The sequence below is a fragment of the Morone saxatilis genome, unplaced genomic scaffold, assembly GCF_004916995.1.
Source record: "Morone saxatilis isolate NCDOM2014 unplaced genomic scaffold, NCSU_SB_2.0 Contig2, whole genome shotgun sequence".
NCBI classification, from domain to species: Eukaryota; Metazoa; Chordata; class Actinopteri; family Moronidae; genus Morone; species Morone saxatilis.
In genome coordinates, this window is record NW_023339762.1 from 2,195,461 (window position 1) to 2,213,648 (window position 18,188).

General features: G+C 40.6%; 2 protein-coding genes across 3 annotated transcripts in view; both read right to left on the reverse strand.

Annotated features, from left to right (window-relative positions):
- The window catches only part of LOC118330922 (septin-7-like), a 42,339-nt gene extending 37,545 nt beyond the window's left edge, over positions 1–4,794 (reverse strand). For both annotated transcript variants that reach the window (XM_035665655.1, XM_035665654.1), the window contains exon 1: positions 4,688–4,794. In XM_035665655.1, coding sequence (XP_035521548.1) covers positions 4,688–4,769 — 82 coding nt within the window. In that variant the 5' untranslated portion in view covers positions 4,770–4,794. The remainder of the gene's footprint in view (positions 1–4,687) is intronic.
- A 9,720-nt stretch (positions 4,795–14,514) lies between these two features.
- Positions 14,515–16,800, reverse strand: LOC118330014 (C-C motif chemokine 4-like). Its single transcript, XM_035664387.1, has 3 exons — positions 16,638–16,800; positions 15,399–15,516; positions 14,515–15,300 (listed from the first exon to the last, which is right to left on the reverse strand). Exons 1-3 carry the CDS (start codon positions 16,702–16,704, stop codon positions 15,186–15,188), a joined length of 300 nt encoding a protein of 99 aa, XP_035520280.1. The 5' UTR covers positions 16,705–16,800; the 3' UTR covers positions 14,515–15,185.
- Between the last annotated feature and the right edge of the window lie 1,388 nt (positions 16,801–18,188).

An 18,188-nucleotide genomic window follows, 5' to 3' on the forward strand; every position in this document is an offset into this window, starting at 1 on the left:
CAAAAAGTATTTATCAAAAGGTCAGTGTTGCTTTAATTTTTAACAACCATTCTTTTGATTATTCACATAATATTTGATAACTCAGACCTTTGAGCATATTTTTGCTTGTAGGATACAGAACTATAAGCTAAATATAATTTCAGTGTTTTGCAACAGTATTTAGCAGAAAGAGTTATATTAACATGGTTACCCGCATACTGCCTGCTGCAGTCAAAATCTAAAGTACAGCTGGATGCCATTACAATCTGTTAATCTGAAACGTCTCGCCATGAGACACATTAGAGTTCATATTTCAGCCAGTCTGACCCTTGTTTTTAATCTCTCTCTCTCTCTACACTCTCTTCTCTCACATCTCTTCTCTCTCTCACACTCTCTCTACTCTTCCCTCCCCCTCTCCTTCCTCTACGACGTCTCTCTCCTTCTCTTCCCCTCTCTCTCTCTCTTCTCTCCTCTCACTCTCCCTCACACTCTTCAACAACATCTCTACACTTCTCTCACCAACTCTCTACTCACACTCATCATCTCACATCTCTCTCTCACACTCTCTCTCACACTCACACTCACACACACTTTGACTATTCATTTTGTAATACAGACTCTACTCAGTGGTGGTGGGAACAGAATGTAATAATATAATATATTTTTATTCTTACCTTCAGGCATTAGCCCAATCATCTCATACTGCACCATCTGTCTGTTCCAAAACTATAACGGAACAACACTGGGCCTCTGAGTGGAGCCGAGCTTTCACACTTCACTAAAGTGCCAAGTATAGCAGTGCTGAATTCAGCCTTCAGTCTTCACTTTGAGTCTGCCTTAAAGCTGCAAGTCCAGCTGGCTGCTTCTCCAATCAATAAAATGATCAGCTCTTCTGGTACTTTCTCTGTCACCTCTCCACTACATTGGTTTGCTATCATGCTCATGATCCTATTTATGAAGCACTTATTTTTGGTTGATTCTTAGTTTTGTGATTCAAAAATGGGAGTTTATTCCACTGTTTTCCAAAGACACACAGGCTAAGAGTCCTATAGTAAAGGCCTAAGATGACATTTCACTAAAGTTCACATTATTTTCACAAGGTGCTCTGACCAGGAAGGATGCTGTATATATTGCTAAAGCTGCAACCAGCCAACTTCACATATACAGTGGAAACTCTCCAAGTTTTATTGGACTCATTAATCTCACTAATCATCAACCACCTTGCTGCTGTTGCTTCCAAGACAGTTTGGATTATACTTAAGTTTCAATTGGTCATTTCCTGCCTGTGCATACTGTGCAGCATTTCCACAGCTTTTTCATCAAACATAACCTTTTTAACCCAGCTCACTTATCATTCTCAACCTCAGAAGTCAGGTTGTCTACATCAGGTTGCGTTCTTAAGACTTGTCAACCTTCACAAGGTTTATGAAGTGATATTTTTAGATCAGGCCAGGTCCCACTTGCATTTAAAACAACTTTTGAATAAGCGGTGTAAGCTTATTGTCCTATGACAGAGCTTGCTCGGAGAGCTTCTTTACCCCATTCAATAACTCTTTACAAGCCAGCTGCAGTTGTTTACCCGCTAACGTCTGGACTATCTTTACGTATCCTGGCTTGGGTGTCAAGATGTCCTGAAAAATTTGGGACAGTCCGGAATTACAAGCTCGATGTGAGTTGAGACCGGAAGGCAAAAATGTTGAGGAGAGCTCACTTGGTGACTCAATTATAATAAAAAAATGCTGCACTTAACGTAGTCAGGAATAATATATAACAGATACAGATACAAGCAGCTGTTGTCACCAGAAGAAAAGACAGAACCCTTCCATTAAATTAAACCATATGACAGAGAGAGCAGCCACCACTGTGGGAGGAATCTGTGATAGAAATTAGGGCTGCACAATAAATCGAACATAAAGTATTGTAGGACTGCAGAGATGCCTTGGTCTACAAATTGTCTGTTACAGACCCCAACAAATGTCACATAATCATGGTTTTAATAGTTCTTTAAGTGATGGAAAAATTTGTAATATTTGTCAAAGTAATCACAATATGATGTTTTTATCATATCGGACTACACCCTAATAGAAATATCTAAAGAATGTTTGTAAGCTCCTAAGGCTTAATGATAATCTTAGCTGCTGAAAAGCCAGGATACTGCTTCATACCATCCTCAGTCAGAATAAGGGGCCATTTGACCACGCCCAACTCCTCTGTCCCAAATTTCACCCATTTATATATGATGGAGATGCACTGATGAATTTTCAAAATCTTTACTCTTTTTTGGAGATTGAGTCACAATTTGAGTTTCATAACGTCTGTTTCATCTTGTCAATACCTCCTACATTACACAAGAAACAGTCAGTAGCTAATATACTTGGTCGCAGCTTTCATTCATCGTAGCTTTGGAAAGCATTTGGTGGTGGGACAGTGCTGAGAACCCTCCCTCTGATGCTGTCCTCTGTGTGCACCGCTGTGCTCCTCACATTGCTTATGTGTGAAATTTGGATGGGCTGGGGTATGTGGGGCAGGGAGCCAAGAAAGCTGGGAAGAGAGACAGAGGGGCCCATATGTGAGAGAGCCTGAAACAGGATCTAGTCGATTGTGGATCTCTCCGGTTCTCTCCCAAGCCTTCACTCGGCTGTCTTTGTCTCCCCCCCGCTACTCTTCCACAGTGGCTGTTTACTAAACAGGAAGCTCAAACTCCAGGCTGTAATAATAAAAGGTTGGACGCCTCTTTGTGTTAATGTCTCTCTCCTTTCACTGAGCTGACTGGGGTCACCACAAGATACACTAAGTTACATTTATGACCTTTTAAAATATTTTATGGTAGCTGGAACAGAGTTTGAGACCCAGTATAAAACAACAGCCAAATCCGGAATGTTTCTGAAAGAGCAGAAATGATAAAAGACAGAAGGAGAAGCCCAATAGAAAATGAGGTCTAAAAAAAAAAATATCTATAATAATATCTATCTATCTATCTATCTATCGTACAGTATAGTGATTTTTGTCATTGAATATGTAATTTAATTTAACAATTTAATATTTCACTTTTTGTTAATATTACAACTGCACTGTGCACACTTTACACATTAGACAAAGTGCTGAACAGCTCTGCAGGACTTTCATAGTCCAATCCATGTGTCCATTACTCATTACAGGCCTCATTGACACAGAGCACGGTTCAATATGTCGAAGTGAAACCGGAGCTTCTGGGTTCTATTACAGAAGTAAGAAAGACCTCATTCAAAATCCCACTGACATTATAATAACGCAAATAACTAAAAAGCCAGCCTTGGAGTCTCTCAACAGCATTTTGTGTAGCTGCTTCCTACCTTTCGTTTTTTGAAAAACTTCCCAATATCGATGTTTATTCAATATTAGACCTGCAACAAGGTCCACAACCCAAACATATCCAGTATACTGCCATAGAGGACTAACAAAACCAGATAATATTCACATTTTAGAAGCTGAAATCTGAATTATAAATCTATAAAAAAAAGTTAATTTAATAGTTGGCCACTTATTGATTAAATCGGCTAATTGTTGCAGCGTTGTTTTCTAGCAGCCTTTAAAGAATTCAATTCAATTTCAATTCAATTTTATTTGTATATCGCCAATTCATAACAGAAGTTATCTCAGGACACTTTTCAAATAGAGCAGGTCGTAGACCGAACTGAAAAACACCATTTCCCATAAGCCCTAGACCTTTACAGGCTCAATCTCACAATTTGACAACAGAGGCGTGGGCGAGTCGAGGGACGCCTGTCTGTAATAACAGCAGGACAGACATGAGTGAACATTGTAGAGGTTTTTAGACAGCCGAGATTACAGCTAAGAAGTTGAAAAAACATGGGAAGAGATCCAAGTCTCGCTATTACTGCTTTATTTTTATGTATTTAATTTAATTTTTTGGTTTTTTGATGCTCAATTGTTAAAATCACCAATTTCAATTTCTTATAGCAAGTGCAGTAATGGATGCTCTTAAATATGGAAAGTAAACCCAAGGAACACCCATTTTTTAAAGCAAGAAATGCTGAATGAGAGATTCTGCCTGAGTAACCAGAAAACTAGAGGAACAAGAGGTGTGATCATCAAGACTTCAGCTTCCTACTACACAACCCTTATGTGTGTTTGTGTGTGTGTCCATATAGACAGCCAAACCCATGGTTCCTCCACTGCTCTGTCCACTTCCCTCCCTCTGTAATGCCACATTTCGTAACCAAGTTTATTCATACTTGAACCAACATCCTGCAGCGCACTTTCCAAATCAAATCATCCAAAACACACAGATGTGTTATTGTGCGTCCTGGGGTTACCCAGAAAACTCCCCCTGGGAAAGAAACTGTGGGAATCCGGCTTTAACAAGAACTACTTTTCACATGCTTGCATTCTCTGTCACCAAATAACGCTGCAGATGTTCTCAAAGCCGGGACACACACACACACACACCGCACCACCGCTCTGCACAAACTGCTCTTTAAATTGTCAACTCGTAGACCTGAGCGCTCTGGATGCCACACATGCCTTACTTCCTTTCAACCTGCGCCGATGACACACATTCACACAAAAATGAAAACACACAGTGGACGAAGATAGATGGGCAGGTGTGCACATGGGGGACCTGGCTGTGGCGCGCGCACACAGTAGCAGAGACAGAAGCAAAAGCACACTCACATCCTCACTTATGGGTCGGATGTTTCCAACTTACCTACAACCATTAACGTGAACTCAAACCCTCTTTTCACCGACTTCCGATACACCTGGTTGGGGAGATTGGCGAAGCCACACATTAGCCCTCCAGGTTCTGCTGCTGGAAGAAAAAACACACCAAACACACGCGCGCACACACACGCAACACACAACACACGCACACACACACACCGTCTGTTAATGCATGAATCACACAGCATAAATACAGCACAAGAAAAAAACAGGCCCGTTACGGCAAAAACAGCTTCCTGGCTAAAGATGAGCCTTTATCAGCAGACAGATGCATGCGTGCATGTTACTATGGTATTTCGCAAGTGTGTGTAAACAAGTCGTGAACCTGCAATTAGTATTTCTGTGTCCTGCAGCGACAGAGCCCCTTTGAAGTGAAGTGCAGCTGGGATAAATACAAGAGGGGAAAGGGGCTGTTTTAAGGGGAAGAGAGGTAAGGGGAGGAGAGAGAAATATCAGGCTTTCCCTGAGGAGGGAAGGAAGAGGAAGTGGAGTCAACCCTGCCAAAGTCCATCAAAGTAGTCAACCAAAAACCTAAGCCAGTGAATGAAGCCAATCAGATCTGCTTCAGAAATGTAAAACTAAGTGGATGAAGATAAGTAACCACAAACAAACAAAGACAATTCCCTACGTGTTGAATCATGTCCATCCTGTTCCCGACTTAGGATAGGTTGTGGTGAAGGGGCTCAGACCAGATCCCGGCCAGGCCAGGCTCTCCAGCTGCTCTCTCTCTTTACCGCTGAGGTTATCTCTTCATCCCTTCCTCCCTTCCCCATCTCCCAGCATGCTGTCAGATAACACCCCCCTCCAATCACTGTGTCCTGCACGCTACGTGAGGCAAACACAATTGATTGCCGGCCAGCCTGTGAGCGGCCTCTCGGGCTCTGTCATGCATGGCGCCGATGGAAAAGTGCAGCTCAGCGCTGATAGGTCTGCTGAAAGAGCAGGTTTAAAAAGGCACCTGCAGCGGAACGCAGGACTGATTCAAACTCACGAATGAAGACACAGAATGAACCTATCCTTGGTTGTGAAAACAGAAACCGGAGCATGATAAGGTCACTGCAGAGAAGGTTCACTCCTGACCATGTACAGCTAGCTTAGCCGCAGTGACAGCAACATCCACAAACCCTGTTCTCAGTGAAGATGGAGGGTTCACACACCCTCTAACTCTGAACAACGCTGATGTGATTCCCTAATGTAGGCTTATCATCGTCTAATGTTAGCATGTTAGAGTTATCGTAAGGTGTATGTATAAAAGCGGCTCATTCTAAAGTAACAAAAACACAGTGATTCTTATATTCAGGTGTTATTACACTAATGAAAACATACCTAGGAATATTATATTCCATTCCATGCCAATAGATCCTCCTAAATGTTACACACTGGTCCACAGTCTGCTATATACTGCACATGCTGTTGAGTGTGACATTTAGAAAACTGTAGGTTAGACAGGAAGAGGAAAGAGAAAAGGAAACAATCTATTGGCCTCATCAATACTCTGATGCATGCAGCTCCACAGCATCACGCAGCAGGCGTAACTACGCTGAACAAGCCTGAAGCACTTTCCACCATTTCCATGTTTGATCCACCCACATGCAAGTTTTGTGTGTGTGCATGTGTTACATAAGGTGCCGCTTCCGTGCACTGTGAGTAGCACAGGTAGTGTGACACGCTGGGTCACTCATTTAGCTATCGAGAGGAAAGAGTTAGTGCAGGTTGTCAGTGTTAACCCACAAAAAAGCTCTGTGGATGTGTGTGTGTAGGTGGGAGTCTGTGGGTCAAATGGTGCGCTAGATGAGTGTGTGTGCGCACCAACATACGGTATCCAGTATTCATGTGTGCATGAATGAAAAACCATTTTATTTTTTGTGTAACACACAATGGTGTTTGTCTCAAGAAACACACTTCTTCACACAAAGCATCCCATCTCCAGGTAATAATACTTGTATCCATTGTAGTATTACTGTAGTATTCACAATGCTGCAATGGCACTTCCCCTTATGCAGTGCAATATGATTAATATGGTTCTTTTTCATAAGAAGGTGACGAACGGGCAGGGGATTTAAAAGAGGGAAGTAATGGAGAACGAGAGAGGAAGGCTAGTTAGTCCATACCCTTAATGTTAACCCCTCCCCCAGTCCACCCAGTGGTGATAGTAGCTGCCTGGTTCACTGACATCATCTGTATTGCCAAGTCCACCCCCTCATGCATTCAGCAGCTGATGCTGAGGCCTCACACTGCTTCCATCAGCTGTACTTTCAATTATTACACATTGAATAGGAGTTATGTAACACATGTTGCACCATTTAACACAGCAGAAGGATGAGAGAAATCATTTGAAAGCAGTGTCTTTGTTGTGTTATTTTCAGCATTGGGCACACTGGCCCGCTGCACTTCACCATCTCTCTAGCACACTGTGCATGTGTGTCACCCCCTTGGTGGTATGCCAAGGAAAGTCACTGCCAATCACCTCAAACTGGATCACAAACAGATACAGCACAAACACAATGTGTGGTGTGTTGTGTGATGAGTAATTGCTCATTGCTAAGTGTCAGTGTATAAGGGTCTAAACAGAACAGATGTTCCTAAGTGCGGTTGTTACAGTAGTGTACAGTCACACCAAACTCCATTCAACAATTAAGCAATTTAAGGAAGAACTGCTATCTGGTAAAAGGTATGTAATTTGGGGAACACGGTTCATCTGTTGTAGTAAGTGGTTCAGACACTATTGCTAAATAGAAAATACTGTCCACAAAGCAATGTTTTGCTTCATCAAATTCATTGTTTTTGGTTTTGATCATTTATATAGCTACTGGTCTAAATTGGCAAATTTCTTTAGGGAATTTGGCACAGAAAAGCAAATCGCACCTGATAGCCAAAACATACAATCCGGCCACCCTAGCTGACTAACCCACTGCCCGTATTCTATTCATTTTCACACTTTCACGGTCCGTGTGAAAACAGGTCTTAACAAGAATTTACTGTTGCTCTTTCCCAGTTGCAACGAGCTATAGTTGAGAGCAGACCAAGTACCCCTGATATGTGCTGTTCTGAATAACGATCAGGGAACCCTCAAGCCAGACTCCGTTCAAATAATTGCCATTTAAAAGACAACATTGTAACGTTATCTCTTTGGCGAAGCGAGGTTGTGCGTGATGAAACTACAACACTGTTGCAATATAGATTATGAGTGGTGGATACTGTGTTTGCTTAATGTAGCGTTTGTACCTGGCTGCACAGGGGTGGGAGGCGTGATTGGTTTTCAAAACGATGGCATTTACTGAAGTACACGTTGTTAGGTCAATCACACCATGCCGAAGTTATCAGTAGACTTCTACTTGTGTCATGAGTGTGTGAGTGGTGTTTAATTCGAGTAAATGTCTTTGTTGATATGCAAAATATTCTAAAATGGGCATATTGTTAAAGGAGTTTGGTGTGCAGTTCTCTCAATACATGAAAGCTCGGTACCAGCTGAACAATGACGGTTAAATACAGTATTCCAATGCAGTTTTGTATTAGTAGCCATTGAAAGCAGACGTAGTGTTAACAATTGAACACTGGTGTATGTGGAAGATAAAGTGACTTACAGCGATGCTGGGAACCGCAGTCTCTGGTCGCTCGATCATTGTACTGTGCTGTCACCACCCAGCCTGCAACGGACAGTCACCCAGGCATAAACTGATAAACGTCCCAAGGAATGACGGAGCGGGGAGAAACGCGTAGCTTTCCACCCTATGAACCTTAGCTTGGTGTAAACGAAAAGAAGCAAAGTGCGTGTGAAAATGAATGAATGAGGTTAAATTACATATGGCCGCTGTTGGATAGTACTACCACTTATAGTGTTAGCACGGCGAAGAAAAACGGTCCGACTGTTTTTTTTTTTTCGCACGAAGAGGACAAACAGAATTTATACAATACTACACCCGGTTGAGAATTTCAGAATAAAACGTAATGCATCTCCCAGTGTTCGGCACTACTGAAAAATAGTCATTAGATACAGTTAGGCAGGTGTTAGGTTAGTTAGTGAATACCGTTATTATATATCATGAACGGAAAGCAAGCTCACACTGCCTGAACTGTAAAGTCGGCACTGCGTTTGTCTGCTGTCTTCTGCAGTTGTCCACTATTTTCAGGTAAGACAAAAGTAACGAGTAACGAACCCATTTCAATTTCAGTAATTGTAATTGCATTATGTATTTTGAAAACATCATTTGTTATATTGATAGTCCCCTCCAAAATACTTTACAAGGCTCTCAACACAGGTACAATAACAGCAAGTGTGAAAAGATGAGCAAAACAATTCAGCTCTATTTGCTTTTGGTACATAACACTTTTATTTTTAAGGCCCCAAGTTAAAGGACCAGTGTGTATGATTTAACATTAGTAGCATCTCTGATGAAGTTGCAGATTACAACCATTTGAATACAGCTCTGTCAACATGGTGGTTCAACATGGCGGACTCCGTAGTAGCGGACACCCTCCCTCTGTAGGAACAAAAACACAACAGTTCTTATTTCAGGTAATTATACACTAATGAAAACATACCTATGAATAATATATTCCAATTCTGCCGATAGATCATCCTAAATGTAAAACTGGACCTTTAATGTGCATTTTAAGTTAGGTTTTCCATGAGCATTGGCCAGACAATTAGCCTAATTGCCAAATGTATATTTGTATTTTTAAAATGCTAAAACATGATACTCTGGTCTTCTGTCCATGTTGTTAAGTTAATTGACTAATCATATTGTTCTGGAGATGAAAATGTCCACAGCTTGTTAACAAGATAAAAATGTTGTTTTCTAAAATATAGATGTGCTCTTATCTGCACGGTAGTGGAAATATAAGTTCAGCTTCAAATATGCATAAACCCAGAAAGAGCATTAAAAGAAAACATGCTGCGAGCTGACAGCCATAGGGCGGGATTTGCTCTCTCATTTTGAAAGTACACCGTACTTCCGGTCTGCTGCTGGCTGTGTTTGGGCAACTTGATACACCTTCAGGGGGGCCTGGATCTACCTTCCTATTGGTCAAACGGGAACGGGATCGGCCTCTGATCGTGTGTGAGGCCTTCATGTCCAGGGGGCTACAATTTGTTGCCTTCAAAGACGGTTGTGAATAATGTTACTGAACAATTACCAATAACCGACAGCGTGGTAAATGACATTACTAATGATTTGACATTAATTTGGCCAAACCAAGGAGTATCAAGTGAGACAGACTGTTTTATAATTGCTCAAGCAGCCACAAAATAAAGGAAATAAACTGTAGGCCTTCTTTGAAACATATATGGCTTATCAAAAATACACCGGGGAGGATTTAGAACCAGTACTGCCACTGAGGAGAACGTTTTATGTCATACAGCAATATATTTATCCACATAATAATGGTCCAGCAATGATTTACAGACATTTGTGGTCAGGTCTTTGTAGTGGCTTGACAATAAGTTGTCAATTGGCGCACTCTAGTGGCAAAGAATGCAACTGCCTTCAGACGTTGCAGCAAATGTCTTGACAAATTCGAATGATGACAGTTTAAAGGAAAAACGACCACAGTCCTCCCAGTCTCTGGACCCCCCTCCGTTCTCTCATAGGAGTTCAATTGATTCACTTCATTTCCATTCTCATCAGTTCATTCAATGACCCCTCGTGTCCTGTATGAAAACAGCTCAGTATTCCCACACATCCAGTCATGCAAATTCCTGGTAATTGGTTAAAATGACCAAATATCCTGGAAATAATCTGTGTTGTCCTAAAATTGTATAAAATTTATTTCAGTCCCTAACTCAGATCGCCTATGTAAACCTGGCTTTGAGAAAAACTGTAGTAAACTGTAGTCCAATCACCAGGGTAGGAAAGTGAGCTAACCTGAAGTGTCTGGTAAACACTGACCACTACCCATAATGAACCTGTGTCACTTCATCTTGTACCTGCATTACTAAAAAAGAAGGAATAAAACTGGGAAAAACTATATCGGTAAATTATATGACCGTTTGTGAGCAAGTGTTGTCCTGTACTGTCAAGAAAACTCCTGGAAAATGTCCTGAAAAGGTCCTGGAAAAGGATTTGTCAAAAAGAATGGGAACCCTGGCATCTGTGTTTGTCATGTTTCTCCACTCAATCATTCAGGGTTTTCCTGTAATTTTGTCATCCGTCTATGTCTCCTGTGCTGTAGTCCTGTGTGTGAATGTAGGTGACTTTGCAAGGAGAGTGTTGGGACATTAAATATTATGGATGACATCAGAATCACTTTTATTGGCTAGGTATGTGTACACCATGGTGCACACATTAGAAATTTGACTCCTGTTTTACATTGCTCTCAATGTACATACACAGAATATCATAAATTAACAGTATAATAAGCTTAACAAAATAGATCTAATATATACAGACATCTAAACATAAACAACAGAAATAACATTTTGACAGTAAAACAATAGTGCAATGGGGCAGAGTACAAAGGATGCTGAAATTAATACTATTGTGCAGGTTTCTTTATGTACATGAGGTAGGTGGATATGACAGTATACAGTGCATCTGGAAAATATTCACAGCGCTTCACTTGTTCTATATTTTGTTATGTTATAGCCTTATTCTAAAATTGATAAAATTCATGCTTGCTGCGTTTATCTTTCCCTCGATCCTGACTAGTCTCCCAGTTCCTGCCACTGAAAAACATCCCCATAGCATGATGCTGCCACCACCATGTTTCACTGTTGGGATTGTATTGGGCAGGTGATGAGCAGTGCCTGGTTTCCTCCAGACATGGCGCTTGGCATTCAGGCCAAAGTTGTTTCATCAGACCAGAGAATTTTGTTTCTAATGGTCTGAGAGTCCTTCAGGTGCCTTTTGGCAAACTTCAGGCAGGCTGTCATGTTCCTTTTACTGAGGAGGGGCTTCTGTCTGTCCACTGTACCATGCAGGCCTGATTGGTAGAGTGCTGCAGAGATGGTTGTCCTTCTGGAAAGTTCTCCTCTTTCCACAGAGCAGTGCTGGAGCTCTGTCAGAGTGACCATCAGGTTCTTGGTCACCTCCCTGACTAAGGCCTTTCTCCCCCGATCGCTCAGTTTGGCAGTGCGGCCAGCTCTAGGAAGAGTCCTGGTGGTTCCAAACTTCTTCCATTTACAGATGATGGAGGCCACTGTGCTCATTGGGACCTTCAAAGCTGCAGAAATTTTTTGTACCCTTCCCCAGATCTGTGCCTCGATACAATCCTGTCTCGGAGGTCTACAGACAATTCCTTGGACTTGGTTTGTGTACATGCACTGTCAATTGAGGGACTTTATATAGACCTTTCCAAAGCATGTCCAACCAACTGAATTTAATAAAAATGTAATCCAATTTGGAATAAGGCTGTAACATAACAAAATGTGGAACAAGTGAAGTGCTGTGAATACTTTCTGGATGCACTATATACAGTATGCACAGCATTCTTAGATGTGTTTTAGAGATATTTATGCATTTAAAAAAAAAAAACTGAGTTTCAACAATGAAAATTATAATTTACAGGTACAGAAAATGTATGAGTCATTGCACAGAGACACTGTGTGTCTGGAGTTCACTGTTAGTCAGAGTGATGGCCTGTGGGTAGAAACTGTTCCTGTGTCTGTTAGTTTTGGTGTACAGAGCTCTGTAGCGCCTACCAGAGGGGAGAAGTTGGTACAGGTTGTGTCCAGGGTTAGATGGATCTGCAGTGATGTTTCCTGACTCTGGACAAGTACAGGTCCTGAATGGAGGGCAGGTTGGCACCAATGATCCTCTCTGCAGTCCTGACTGTCTGTTGTAGTCTGTTCCTGTCCTGTTTGGTGTCCGACCCAAATCAGACTCATCAAATATTTACAGAATTTAACTGTTCCATACTGTCCTGTCCAGTACATAGTTGTATATATATGATATATATGGCTCAGAAGGTAAACTCATTACTTCAGTGCTGGTGAGGTTCGCAGTGTTATCAGACTGATACAGAATCTGAAGCATGCAGCTCTGTGAGAAAACTGCGTAGGAGTCAATGACAAGACCTTGGCATCAGGGATGGGTCTAGAGAAATATTCATGGGGGGGCAAGAGGGTTTCAAGGAGACTTTAAGGCAGAGGTCTCAAACTCAGATTGGCTCGGGCCACTGCTGGTATTGTCATCTCACAGAAGGGGACCACTGCACTATAGTACTATAGGAAAGCAAAATATTCAGAAAATATTTCAATTACTAACATTGACATTACTTAATAAAAAAAAATGCAGCATCAGTTTTTACACATTTGTAAATCATCTTTGTTGTTCACAGCCAAGTTAGCAGTACCTGGGTGTTGCTGCTGGAGGTGTCTCATAGCTGTCAAAGGAAGTGCGGCTGAATCAGACCTGCTAAAAAGGGGTTGGGCTGATAATAACGGCTCAGTTCGATTTCTTTTGATTTCAGTTTGTTGGTTTAGTTCTGTTCAGTTTGTTAAGTTTATGTAGCATGAGTTCTGTTTAGTTTACCTCTTTTATAGGCCCAGAACTTTATTGTATGTTTTGTAAATTGGTAGTTTTAATATTTTCTGGTGAATGATGTAACTTTTTTTGAAAAGGTACCTCTGATTCCTCCTGCCTGCCAGCTCGGTCCCTTACATTGGCCTATAAAGCTCCTCTCCTCCGCCCACAATGCTTGGCACATTTGGAAGACGGATTGTGAGAGGCACTAGTTTACCCCGATGATGCTCTCTATGAAAGATACTGATTCTCATCTGAGGCAGTTCAGTATCTATGCCAGAATGCATTTGGCCTAAATACAGAACACTTTATTTCAGAGGAATCCAGAGGGGGATTGGTGCGACTGACTGTGTGCTTATTCTAACAGTAGCATTACATTCACACAGGTAGCCTTCAGCCTCTCTACTTTAAGGAGAATATTTTAATTCAGGGCTTAACGTTGTCAGACATTGTCTTGGACATTTACCTCCATCGTATTCAATCATATCACAAATAAAATAAGGAAGAGAAAAATAGAGAACCTATGACATGAACACTGTAATGTTACTCATGAATTTAATCTGCCGTTCACTTTTACAAACTCTTCATATTCTGATGTTATCATAGAACAATTACAGAGCAAGAAACATTTTGAAATAAATCTTCCTCCACTGCTGACACGCACAATCTTACCCACTGTCATAGTACCGTAAATGTAGTGGGCAATCAGTTGGTCAACCTTGACTTTCATTGATTAATCTTTGTAGTGCCGTCAGCTTTCTTCTTATCAACCGATTTTATTTTAATTGTATACAAGGGGGAAAAATACACAACTAATATTTTAACATCATGACGCAGGCTGCAGGTAGGGGGATGGAGGGCCGGAAGTTTGAAACACCTGCTTTAAGGGGTGACAGTAATATATGCTGATTTAATCTAAAAAAGTCACATATTTGCCCCTACATGAAGATATTTGAACTCAAAAGTAGTAAAGCATTGACTACAAATATCTAAAGGTGGCATTAGAAATCAATGAAATGTTTGAGAGTGTAAAATATGGCCAGAACAGATCATCCTGTTTTTTGTTATTGTTAAACTTAAATTTGGCAGCATATGACACCAAACTGGGGAGGCAGCTGGGTAGCCATTTATTCTGGATCCGCCCCTGCTTGGCAATATGAAAATTTGATCAAAGTTGTGATTGGAGCTAATTTGCAACACCTTATTTATGTGTCTCCATCTCTTCAGGATTTATGGTTCCACACACCAGTTCATGTAATACTGATAAGGGAATTTACATTTGTTATATGAATACCAGTATATGTGGAAACCTGCAACTTGACAAAAAGAGAGCCAAACTTGTTTGATGTAATTCATTTTGCTTTATTTCAAGAGAATCAGATTGGTAGCATAAGCATATGTTACAAATAAATTATTTCTGTCAAATTGTCAAGTAACTGGTCAAAACATGACTGTAAATAGAAAAAAAAACATCAATTTAATAAAAAAAAACAACCTAAAGAGCTTACAGTGGGTCATTGTAGAAACAGTGAGGTAACCCGTAGCTTATACTCTACTGATGACAAGTGGAGTTGGGAGGCATTGCTCTTTTACAGTCAGTGTGGTCTCTGCAAGTCAATTCAAATAACAGTACAACAGTCGTTCACAGTGCTGACGGTCAGACTTGAGTGTTGAATCAACCAAAAACACATCGTTCCATATACTAAAATAAAATGTTTTAAATCAGATCTGTAGAAAAATGTAAAAAGAAAATATTAAAAGACGTTCAAACTATGTTATCAATACACTCTTATCCTGTATGGCAGAAAAATAATTTAACATGGTAACACCATCTAGTATATATCTAGTACATATTTTGCATATAGATAGCCAGAAAGCTGCTGTTTAGCTTATGATCGCCCATGGTGGATTTAGTAACATATTTGTAGTTTAGGCTTTAAAAGTTATAGTTTGAAAAGTTGCAGCATCCTGGCACATTGACTGTTCTTTGGATGCTCTGATTGTGGCGCTCTGTCGCTGTGGTTACAGGTTGGACGTCTGTCCTGGGGCAGGTTTGGCGTCCAGGTAGCTGATGAGCTCCTTCACCCAAGTGGCTGAAGGTTTGACACACAGATTACGACCTGTCACTGTCTTCAGCCTGGAAACACACACACACACACACAGACAGTCAGTTTCAGTGCACTCGTACAGGTACAGTGATATTGGCAGTATATCTCTCTGAGGTTGGGTGCTTACAAGATGGCAGGGTTGGTGCACCGCTGGCTGGTCCTGGTGTAGCTGACCGCTCTCTCTTTAGGCACTGGAGTTGTATTGAAACCAAAGCAGCATTTCTTTGGTCCTGGACCACGCACACCTAACACATAGAAATGAGAAACAAGCTCATTGTTGTCATCTGCTTACTCTCTTTAAGTTCCCTTTTTAATTTCCTGTGGGCCTGCGCGAGGCGGGATCTGATACTAGTGGATGAGATAGTGCCATTGCTCAGTTGTTCCACTGTGAAATGGAAAAAGAAACTCTTGACGTGTTTTAGTCTGATGTTTAATCATATTTCATAGATTGGAAATAGGAAGAATTTCAAAGTCCTTTCATACATTTAGTGTACGTGGTGTCAAATCAGGATTTCTCAATCTATAAATCTGCATTAATAGATTTTTTTGCCACTCAGGGGCAGAACTAGGGATGTGCTTTGGCAAGAATGTGGCGATACGATATGTATCATGATACAGGGGTTAGGATTCAATATATTGTGATACTATAAGAAGGGTGATATATTGCGATTTGCCCTCAGTTTACATTTACAACACTGCTATCTAGTGATTTTGGGGTTTAAACACAAAAATCAATAATGTTTTTGAGAATTGATACAATATCACTCAACAAAATATTGCGATACGGTATTTTTCGATATCTTCCTATACCTCTAAGCAGTAGCAGACATATTATCACCATATACAATTGGTTGGATGTTAGCAAACAGTTTTACACATCCAGCAAACATGGAGCAACATTAGCATTAATTTGTAGTCCTATTTATGGGCACATGATGAGTCTCACACTTGTTTTAGCTCTGTTACTGGTCTACCCAAACTCTATCTGGCTCTGTTTTGGTGCTGGGCAGGTAGTGTTTATCAGAGCTGCCTGCTGCTCTGTAGGACCGAACCAAAACAAGAAAGCAGAGGCCTAAAAAACCAAAACAATGGACTCAAAGGGGCTAAAAAAAGCTCCACTAAGCTGACAGGAACTACAGAGTGGTTGTTTGGGTTCGTCACTACGAGTGACCCCCTTCACATTACACATTTTATACATTTATTAGATATTAAAAAAATGGATTGTTGCAGCTTTAATGGTGTGTAATTTTGTTTGCAAGTTTTTTGTTCATTAGAGGCAAGTTGTTGTCCCATGTTCTACAAAGTATATTACATTTCTTCACCTCTCACACACAACGATTATTATTATTATCAAGCTCTCTCTTACCTTCAGTCAGAGCGATGACAGCCAGCATCAGCACAAACACAGACAGAGTGAGACGAGGAGCAGCCATCCTGAAATGTGTGTGTTCCCTTCACGTGTAGCAGTTAGTAAAAATCTCGGTTGAGCTGTATCGTCCTGCTTTCTCTGCTGTGTGACTCTATACTCTGCAACTGCAACATTTATAAGGCTGAGGAATGGCGGGGGAAGAACCTGTCCGGACTCCACTATGACGTGTCAGTGTCTTTCACATTGAACATGCTGCGGGGTCTTACCAGGGAATTTCACATGTGGGTTTTTGTGTGAATGTTTGTGTTGAGTTCATCTCACTTCCCTAAACAAATTGGCACTGACTGAGCTTGAGAAATGAAGAAGTACATTTTAATGTATTATTAAAACGTGGTTTCCCTGCGAGCTACCTTGTCTCTGTCCCTTTCACGTCATCTGTCTCACCTCCTACATGTCACAGCTACTCATGGGGAACTTTCTGAAGTGCACTGTTGATGCACAGCTATATCACAACCACAGTGTGGTTGGCCATAACTATAATTTGATGCATGAATAAACCTGTCAAACAGTCAAAAGGAAAACCAACGTGTAGTTAGTATGCAATAATGATGGAATACAGTACTTTAGAAAGCTTTGAGAGCAGGTATATAAATGTAGTGTAATGAACATAAAAGAGGCAGCAATCAGCCTTTTTCTCCTACAAAATAATGAAATAGTTTTCATGCAAAATTCCAACATAGCCTATCCGTAATACTACTGGACAATATTCCAGTTTTTAATTGATCCATTGGTCCCGATATATATTTTAACATGAGCCATATATGTATATATGTAGTCACATTTTAAGTTAGCTAATGTTATCAAAATGCTAGCTCACTAACTAATTAATGTTTGATAGTATTAGCTAGTTATTTATTTGATGAAGATTAGCTAGCTAGTTAGCAGGCTAGTGTTTTGCTAACATTATTTAACTTAAGAAGTGACTATTGTCGCTTTTATCTTTTAATCATCTTCAAAATGTGGTTGTCATTTCAACATAGACTAGCCTAGCACATGAGAAGTAAACTGACCTTCATGAAGCTAATGTAAAGGGACCTGAAAGGACAAAATTATATATAATTATTTTAAACAGATTTTGTGCCTAACCCTAACCCAAGAAAAGTTTGGAATATACAAAATTATCCTTTAAAAGGTGCGTGGAAAAGGTGTATAAATGTATGCTTCCAAAGAGTAGACACACACTGCAGCAGTATTCATCATCAGTGTGAAACCTGTACTGTAACAGGTGAGCTCTGTGTGAGAACTGGAGTGCATCTGTTTCCAGGGCTTACTGTATGTCTGACTCATATCAACGCTCTATATTTTTAGCTTGAGTTAGTCAAAGTAATCCTCTTGCCCCGTTTTAACCAGTCTATGTGAAGACACCTTGCAGCAACGTGAGGAGATGTAAATTATGGAATTATCTGGACCGGACAATTCAGTTAGTTTCGTGACATGTACAAATCTTACGCAATCCGTTTTTGACTTCCACTTTATTTTTTTGTGTCT